The sequence below is a fragment of the Mandrillus leucophaeus genome, unplaced genomic scaffold, assembly GCF_000951045.1.
Source record: "Mandrillus leucophaeus isolate KB7577 unplaced genomic scaffold, Mleu.le_1.0 Scaffold656, whole genome shotgun sequence".
NCBI lineage: Eukaryota > Metazoa > Chordata > Mammalia > Primates > Cercopithecidae > Mandrillus > Mandrillus leucophaeus.
Genome location: NW_012107097.1, coordinates 743,491 through 753,502, shown reverse-complemented (window position 1 = coordinate 753,502; position 10,012 = coordinate 743,491). Strand labels below are relative to the sequence as shown.

General features: G+C 40.0%; 1 protein-coding gene across 2 annotated transcripts in view; it reads right to left on the bottom strand.

Moving 5' to 3' along the window:
• Positions 1 to 765: 765 nt before the first annotated feature.
• Positions 766 to 10,012, bottom strand: part of CDON (cell adhesion associated, oncogene regulated) — a 60,743-nt gene continuing 51,496 nt past the window's right edge. Inside the window, exons 18-19 of one of the 2 annotated variants that reach the window (XM_012001258.1) lie at positions 1,892 to 2,235; positions 766 to 1,348 (exon numbers count right to left, since the gene is read on the bottom strand). In XM_012001258.1, the coding sequence (XP_011856648.1) occupies positions 1,185 to 1,348; positions 1,892 to 2,235 (508 nt within the window). In that variant the 3' untranslated portion in view covers positions 766 to 1,184. The remainder of the gene's footprint in view (positions 1,349 to 1,891; positions 2,236 to 10,012) is intronic. The other variant, XM_012001259.1, reaches the window with a different exon arrangement.

Sequence of the window (10,012 nt, the reverse complement as noted above, 5' to 3'; positions counted from 1 at the left end):
CCCTGCAGCCTTCCCCTTTCTTTCTTCTAAAAATGTGTATCTTTCTCTTCAAGCCACCACTTAATCTCTTATTTTGTTCCTACTCCTAGAAACGGTCAAAGAGAGCCCCATAGTAGCCCCATACTGCTTTAAAATTACATTAATTTATCAAATGAGCAGTGGGACATTAGGCATTATTTGTCTCTCTGGCCTTGGTTTCTTTTCTGCATACTGCCGTAATTCATCAAGACCTTACACTCCACCACGTCCACAACACCACGACTAGTGCCTAGCAAACTGAACATCACTTGTGCCCACGTGCAGATAGAAAGTCAACAGGTCACATCACCACTTTTGTGGAAGGCACTCTTGTAAAATTCGCCAGCCAGGTCTGCTATTATAAACAGCAGTTGAAGTCAAACTGCAGTTGACTTCAAAGTGTTCTCAGAAAGTCTGGTAATACAGGCCGGGCGTGGTGGCTCACGCCTGTAATCCTAGCACTTTGGGAGGCGGAGGCCGGTGGATCACTTGAGGTCAGGAGTTCAAAACCAGCCTGACCAACATGGTGAAACCCTGTCTCTACTAAAAATACAAAACAATTAGCCGGGTGTGGTGGCAGGTGCCTGTATGCCTGTCATCCCAGCTACTCGGGAGACTGAGGCGGGAGAACTGCTTGAACTCGCGAGGCGGATGTCACAGTGAGCCGAGATCAAGCCATTGCACTCCAGCCTGGATGACAGAGCAAGACTCCATCTCAAAAAAAAAGAAAAAAGTCTGAGAATACACTATTAAAAGACCATTTTCTACCTGAAAACCCAGCTGGTGGCAACCTTCAATTGGCCCCTGCATTCCCTCTCAGCCAAAACAGCCAAGAGATGGGATCCTTTGCATGAGGAGCTCTTGCTGTCCCTGTAGCTGTGAGAAAACATGGAAGGACCCCTCGGCCCTCCAGGTGACTGAACACTATGCAAAACAAGGTTGTTTCCTACTGAGGGGGAGGACGGAATGGGGAAGAAAACATTTAAGGCATAAATAATATAAAAGGGCACACATTTTAAGATACATTCATATGACATTACTACTACAAAAAAATAAATAATGATTTTCTCTGATTCGAATTAAGGTCCTTCACACAGTTCACTCCCAGGCCTGTTTTGTGCAGTTACTGGCTTGAAGTCAGAAAATGACTGGTTGTTTGTACATCCTCAGGTTTCCTGGGGCTGCTGAAGGACCTCTGTCGGGCTGTCCGAAGGAATGCCAGGCGGAGACCACGTTGTCTTTTCAGCACAGCCCTCTGGGACAGGTGGCAAAATAAGAGCATTCCAACTTACAGTGTTGTTCTCTGTTTCTGAATGGGCACAGCTGTCTCCTGAAACACAGAAAGGTTTGGGAGCATTATCAAATGATAAAGGTGGATTTTTACAAAGCAGTCTAAAAACTTCTTCACACTTTGAGCCATGAAGAAAGAAAAACGAGCGCAAGTAGAACCTGGTTTGTGTTTGAATTTGAGGGAGACAGAAGGTTTAAAAGGTTTAAATAAAGTTGAACTCTCATGAGTAGCTATACAATTCACCTGAGGATTAAAGCAACCCCTTAAAAGCCCTAAAATAACCGTCTGAAAGAAAGGTTACCACTCCAGAACCAACTCAAATCAAAAAGGGGCTCAAGTTCACAAAATGCATTCTTCCACCACGTCTTCTGTTACCCTATGAATGAAATCAAAGCCTATTTCCAAATAGATTTTCCCAAGTGTGATGGGATTGACAGCCTGAGATGAAGGACATGAGTAATAACAGAATTTCAAAGAATCCTTTAACTCGAGTCCTATCTTTTCTTGAAGGACCCAGCACCCCACCCAGTCTCCCAAGAACTATGTAAACTAATCATAGAGGGGAAACTCTGAAAGCATCACCTTCCCATACACAGCTCTTAGCTAACTGAAGACGATCTGGAATCCCAAGGTTGATCATGCCTTCCTGACCTCTGCTGAACTCTGCTGGATCTTCTGCGCGATCAGAGCTGACGTCATTTACAATGTCCTGACAGCAGGTACGCTGAGTAGGGACTGGTTCCACATTGTCCTTGACGCTCTCCTCAGGCAACTGACCACAATCAGGGACTGTGGAAGCCAGGCATACAGGCACCTTCATGTGACTGAGGGGCTTCATTTCCAAACCATCCTGAGGATAAGGTGCTACTACAGGGACCACAGGGAGAGGGCTGCTGCTGAAAGTGCTGTTGGTTTTGGTGAAACACCTGCAGAGTTTAAACCAAAAGAAACAGAATTGTGTCTAGAGGAACTAATAATTAAAATAAGCCTATTTTGAAATATCATTTGGTATTCTGTATTCACAGACTCTTAAGAAAGACTGATGCTTAAAAACAACTAAATGATTCATCATGATTTGAAATCCTGAGAATTTGAAAATGATAGTGAAAGTGCCACACAACAGGAGAATACATCAAAAGAAGACTTAAGAATGCATCCTTATACAATGTCCCAGCACACAGGCTTCCTTTGTCTTAGTCTACTGTCAGAAGTCATCTACTTCATTATTAACTGGCTCCCAAAAGTAGCACCCGAAGGAAAAGGCCATTAGCTACTGGGAAGAATGAGGGAATGAAAGAGGAAGACGAGGACAGGAAGCTAAGAAATGTATGGCCACATGAAAGAAATGACCTTAGGAAAGTTAACCAAAAACACACTGCTTTGAAATCAGATGATATGTTCCCCCTCATTCTTGGAGGAAACACTAAGGATTAGACATTCAAAATCCAGGAATTTTTAATTTTTCAACTTTTTTCTTCACAGAATTAATTACTGGAATTTATTACCACTTAACCTTTTTACATCAATTCTGCTCTACTTTTACTTCCTGCCTTTACCTACAATGTGCATTTTAATTTTTTTCTTTCTGTTCTTCACACTGGACAATTTCTACTGATCTATCTTCTTGTCCGTTGACTTTTTCCTCTGTTGTCTCCAATAGCTGTTAAGCTCATCTAGTAAATTTTCCATTTTAGTTATTGAGCTCTTTAGCTCTGGAATTTCCATTTGGTCTTTTGTATAGGCTCTGTTTATCGGTTAAATTCCCTATAAGTTCATTTATTATGTGTATACCTTCCTTTAAGTCCTTGAACATATTTATAATGGCTGCTTAAAGTCATTATCTGCTAATTGTGACACCTGGGTCATCTCAGAGTCTGTTTCTATTGACTTTTTTTCCCCCTTAATTATCACATTTTCCTGTTTCTTCACATGTATAGTAATTTTTTTTAAACTGGATTTTCCTTTTAATTTTCTGGTTGCTCTGTTGGCATCAAACTCAGTGCTCTGATAGCTTCTGCTTGCATCCTTGCCCTGAGATTGGAGAACGCTTTCAGACAAAACCCCACAAACTCATAAATCTCACATATTTTATTACAAGGGTAGACTCTTATTGTTTCTGCCTGCTTCTGTTTATTCTCCAATAATTTCAAGTAATCCAGATTTTATCATTATCTGTTGATGATCAAGCTATTCCAACATTCTGGAAGTTGGAGCCTCAAAGACATTTTTTTCCCTAAAATTGGGAGTAAGAAAAGTCTGGAGATGACATTGCACTGGGCTTTGATTTGGACATGTTAGGTAGGAAATACATAGGACTGACCAGTAGTATCCTGGAGCTAGATAATGTTAGGCAATGAAGATAAGAATTATTTGGATTTGCATCCTTTAAACATGGGCTGATATGTTTCTGGGGCAAAGAAAAATCAGTAAAAGTCGAATCAACTGTTGCTAGCAGTTACACTGGTTCAAGTTATTGGAAATACCAAATCTTAAGCATGAAGACAGATATAAACATGAAAGAGAATAAGATATCTGTCAGTAAACCAAATCTTTAAATAACTCCAACTTTAATTTCAAATAGAGAAATATACTCACTATATAGATAATTAAATTCAGAGACCAGTCACCTGGTAAGGTAAGACAAGTATTCATCTGTGCAGAATAATTATCTAATATGACTCTAATTTTAATGCTTAATTCTATAGCAAAAAAAAAAAATGCCTAATTTAGATATAACCTATGTGTTTCCACACATGTCTTCAGTGAATAAATAGTGAAGAAAACCCTGGCGCGGAAGCACGTTAACTGGAGCCACAATCAGAGCACTGGTCTAGAGTGTCATGACTGCAGAAGAGTATGGCATTCCTGACTTATTCTCTTGTCTATTTTATTCAACCCTGAACTTATAAAAAATGTTTCTGGATGCTGGCAAAGGTGAGCACTAATCTGAAAGCCACTTAAAAATGTCCATGTGATCAGTGTCTTCCTTTCCCGCATTCTGTCGTTAGTCTCCCAATACTCGGGGAACCCTCAAGTCCCCCTGAATGTATTCAATGCATGGAATCTACAGACTCTAAACAGGGTGAAATGTGGGGCAAGGTCGGGGGGGGGGGCGGAGAAAAGCCTTTGTGAATTTGAACTACTACTACTGAGAATTTAATGATTATCCATCTATATAAATAACCTTATCTGAAAGAACCCTCTATTGAGAAAGCATTTGCTAAATACCTTCCATAGGTTAGACACCGTGGTAGGCACTGGAAGAGTGAAGAGTGAAGCAGAAAGAGGGCTTTTATAAAGACTGAAACTCAGGACCAAATCATGTCAATCCCAGAATGACTTAAAGTGATCTGGCCCTTGTCCAACTGCCTGCCAAAGGCAGAAGGAAATCCTTTCTAGAGAGGGAAAAGATCTTCCAGAAACTCTGCAAGTTTGTATATCTGATGTCTAAAATTCAATAAAAAGTACAGGGCACATCAGGAGGCAAGAACAAGAGAAAAACAAGTGACGTGGATAGTGAGTCAGCAAAGACTTTAAAACCTGGATGAATACATTCAATAAAGTAGACGACAATCATTTCAACAGAGAACTAGAATCTAATATTAATAATCACTTGGAAATTCTGAAATTAAAAGTAGAGTAACTGAAATTTAAGAACTCAACACGTGGGGATAAGAGCGAGCTGGGCACAGGCGAACAGAGGATTGTTGATCATGAAAGCACATCGGTTCCCACGACAAAGGATGGAAAATATGAAAACAGCTGAAGGAACACAGGAGGCACCGCATGGCGAAAAACTCTATGTGTAACTGGAGTCTCTCTGCAGGGGAAAAAGAGAGAATGCAACAGAAGCCGCACTGGAGACACAGAGGCTAAGAGTTTTCTAAGCCTGATGAAAGCTCAAGCTGCAGACCCAAGCTCTGTGGATCCTAAGCAGAATAAATACAAAGAAAATTACACCTATCAATGCCAATAATTAAATGGGTAGAAGCAACATACACAGACAAAATCAAAAAAGCAGCCAGAAGAAAAAGACGTATTACCTTGAAAGGGAACAACAATAGCTGTATAGATGATTTTTCAACAGAAATGATGGAAGCAATAAAGTAACAGAATAATGTCTTTAAAATACAGAAAGACAGTAACTGCCAATCTAGAATTCAATAAATGGTTAAAAAAAAAAGAAAAAAAATCCTTCAAAAAGGAAGACAAATTAAAGATATTCTTTGACAAAAAAGCTGGGAAACTCTGTCACCTTCAGTCTTGTACTATAAGAAATACTAAGGGAAGTTCTTCAAGTTGAAGGACAATGACTAGCAACAGATTTTTTTAAAAAAAGGAAATACAGAAAGGAAGGAGTAGCAACAAAAAAAGGAAACCAGGGAATTCTGAATAAATATGGATTGCAAAAGCAGTAATTTTAACGTCTTAGAGGATTTTAAGTATTTTTAGAATACAAATGATGAAAATAACACAAAACATTAGAGGGGGAAATGGAGTTAAAATGTTTTAAAGTATCTGTATTGTCTGAAAAGTAGTAAAAGTCCCAATTCACATTAAACTCTAACTAATGTCATAATGGCTGGCACCAAGCACATAGAAAATGACACACAATAGGACCTCAAAAATGTTTTTTAAAAATGATAAACATTAGAACACCAGACTGGTTCCTTTTTTAATTATCAGGGAGCAACAATTAAACTAATAGTCAAAGTACCTTATAGCAGCCCATGCCCAACAGTAAGATAGACACATATATTAAAGTGAGAATGAATGGATACACTTTGAGTTTTTGTATCACGATAGTAGTTATTTCTGTCCTAGTTCAATACTGATACTGGGATCTGTAAGGTTCTTCTATTATCTGTCAGCTTCAAAGTTGTCTGACTTACACTTCGGTCTCCTGGAGTAAAGGCAATGACAGTTCTCGGTGTCAGATGCCTTAGGACACACAGTACAGTCAGGTACTTAATGAAATACCTCAACAGTGATGGCCTAAAATGTACTAAGTGATCTTCTGCCTTGATGTCACATTGCTCTGCAAGAATCTGGAGGTAGCTGGGCGCGGTGGCTCAAGCCTGTAATCCCAGCACTTTGGGAGGCCGAGACGGGCAGATCATGAGGTCAGGAGATCGAGACCATCCTGGCTAACACGGTGAAACCCCGTCTCTACTAAAAAATACAAAAAACTAGCTGGGCAAGGTGGCAGGCGCCTGTAGTCCCAGCTACTCGAGAGGCTGAGGCAGGAGAATGGCCTGAACCCAGGAGGCGGAGCTTGCAGTGAGCTGAGATCTGGCCACTGCACTCCAGCCTGGGCGACAGAGCAAGACTCCATCTCAGAAAAAAAAAAAAACAAAAAAAAACAAGAATCTGGAGGTAATAAAAAGCTACTAGAAACCTGTATTTTCTTTATGGGTCTCACTCTGTTGCCCAGGCTGGGCATGATCATGGCTCACTGCACCCCTGACCTCCCTGGCTCATGTGATCCTCCCACCTCAGTCTCCAGAGTAGCTGAGGCTACGAGAATAGGGCACTTCCCACATTCTAGGCAGAGGCTAGTCCCAGTATATTCTTCCTGATTGCATCAGACTCAATCAGACTACAGACATGTGCTACCATTCCTGAAAAATTTTTTAATTTTTTTTTTGTAGAGATGGGGTCTCATTATGTTGCCCAGGCTGATCTTGAACTTCTAGGCTCAGGCAATTCTCTTACCTCAGCCTCCTAAAGTGCTAGAATTACAAGTGTGGGCCACCACGCCTGGCTAAAACCTGTATTTTAAAAATGTAGAAGTATCAGATCAGAAAGAAAAGTTTTCATTTAAGAGAAGTAAAATTAAAATGTAGGAAAAACACACACACACACATATTTGCCGGAATTTGAAAACCTAGAACAGCTCCCTACAAAATATTAGAAATTAATAACTTGTTTATATAGATCGAACTTGAATGAACTCATAATGTTGATATAACAAAACAATGATGACTCGCCAGACAATGAGATGCCCTTAAAGCCTCTGGCTTCCTTCCGTTTAATTTATTTTTTTCTGCTCTTTAATTTAAAGCCAAGTTACAGAATGAGATTTTTTTTAATGACGTCTAAAAGGCAGACTAACAGTTTGTAAACTGCTTTTGTCAGAGTGACAGTGAAGTTTTATGGGTGGGGCAGGAGTGGAGGAGCGGGCCAGACAGAGGCACAGGGGCCAACCACAAGTGTGGTCATCAGCGTGTTGACACAGGCTTTATGTGCTGGGCGCTAACAAGCGTATGAAATACACAAACTCCTTAAAGAAATTACAGATATTTAGCAAGAGAGAAGTACAATTTCCTATTACCTACTCTTTAGCATCTGTTTTTCAGAGAACTAAAACAGGAAATCATAGCAGTGTTTACTTTATTCTGAACTATGACCCTCAATTACTAGAGTGGTGTTGACAGTAACATACTTGGGAGTTAAATTTGTAAAGCAACTGTAACCTGAGTTTCAGCATAAACCACATTGATTTAAAATGTTCTAGTACACTGAATCTTAACTCATAATCATCAGTAATTAACCAATTAGCTAACCAAATGTAAATAATTCAGTTACATTACTTTTAGTTCAATTCTGGATGTCTACATGTGTCAGCACAAAAAATGGCTTTAACTAGGGGTTACATGTTGAAATACAGGCATAAAGAACATCGTCTGCTAAAAAGGAATATAGTCTGTTCTGAATATAACCAGATATGATATGTGAAAACTATTATTATTTTATTATTAGTGACATGAAGTTTTGCTCTTGTTGCCCAGGCTGGAGTGCAATGGTGTGATCTTGGCTCACCACAACCTCCGCCTCCCGGATTCAAGTGATTCTCCTGCCTCAGCCTCCCGAGTAGCTGGGATTACAGGCATGCGCCACCACGCCTGGCTAATTTTTTATTTTAAGTAGAGACAGGGTTTCTCCATGTTGGTTAGGCTGGTCTTGAACTCCCGACCTCAGGTGATCCGCCCACCTTAGTCTCCCAAAGTGCCGGGATTACAGGCACGAGCCACCATGCCTGGCCCATGAAAACTATTATTTTACTAATAATGCTTTAGTTAAAATTTCCAAAGCAATTAGATGATCACAAAAATCATATTTGTACCTATGCAAACTTAAGAGACAAATCTAAAGTAGTAAATAAGAAGACAGGACAAATGTCTGCAAACATATGACATTCAATAAAATGCTCTCACAATGCACATTTTACAGTTTATATAATGCAAATAGTTTGTCACTTCACTCTCTTAGGCTTTTCAAATGGTCTTTCAAATGTAGTTATTACTGGCATAAGGTGGAATAAAAGTTTTTACTGAGTTGTCTCTAGCTCAATGAAACTACTTTGTTCAATCTTAAGTTTAAAAACATTGAGTAAATGGAGCTCTATGCATCTTGCCACATACAGAAATCTAAGCTGTTCTGTAAAACCTCAGGTGGTCTGGGACCTGTTAGTTTACTAAGATAACTTTTAGTAAAACAGGAAAGGCCTGTCTGACCAATCTGTAAGATAGGAAAATGACTCTATTGTGGTGTCACAAAGAACAATAAAATATTCTTTAAGCAACACTCTGAATAGCACAGACTAGGAAATAAAAGATTGGAAGAGTAGGGTAGGATTGTGCTTGGAAGAATAAGGTGCTTTAGTAGCTGACTAAACATATTTTGGATATTCTTGTAAAACTATACAGCACCTCTGAAATATTTTCTAGAACATATCCAAAATATTCCACTTTTGATTACACAGTTTAATATTTGTGAAGCATGATTACGTACAGAATTACTTTGATTAGATGATTATATAATTTTTGCATTAAGTTTCCTCTTTTGATTATGCCTAGAGGGAAAGAACTATCTGTGAATCTCCTGGATGTGTGATACTTATTCTCATGCATATATTCTTGGGACTTCTGAAATAGTTACATCTTGGTGGTAGTTTATGTTTTTTTTTTATTTTTATTTTTTTTGAGACAGAGTCTCGCTCTGTCGCCAGGCTGGAGTGCAGTGGCGCGATCGCGGCTCACCGCAACCTCTGCCTCAGGGGTTCGAGCAATTCTCCTGCCTCAGTCTCCAGAGTAGCTGAGATTACAGGCACGCGCCACCACACCCGGCTGATTTTTGTACTTTTAGTAGAGATGGGGTTTCACCATGTTGGTCAGGCTGGTTTCGAATTCCTGACCTCGTGATCTGCCTGCTTCAGCCTCCCAAAGTGCTGGGATTACAGGTGTGAGACATCGCACTCGGCCGGTAGTTTATCTTAAAATTCCACTCACCTCTGCTGTTTCCACTTGTCACTGTGCCATTTTGCTGACCCAGCCCTTATTTTCGGGAGCTTATCAGTTACTACCTAAAGAACCCTGAAAATGTGGCACATATGCACCATGGAATACTATGCAGTCATAAAAAAGGATGAGTTTGTGTCCTTTGTAGGGACATGGTTGCAGCTGGAAACCATCATTCTCAGCAAACTATCACAAGAACAGAAAACCAAGCACCATGTTCTCACTCATAGGTGGGAACTGAACAATGAGATCACTTGGATACAGGAGGGGGAACATCACACACCGGGGCCTATTGTGGAGAATGGGGACGGGGAAGGGATAGCATTAGGAGATATACCTAATGTAAACGATGAGTTAATGGGTGCAGCACACCAACATGGCACATGTATACATATGTAACAAA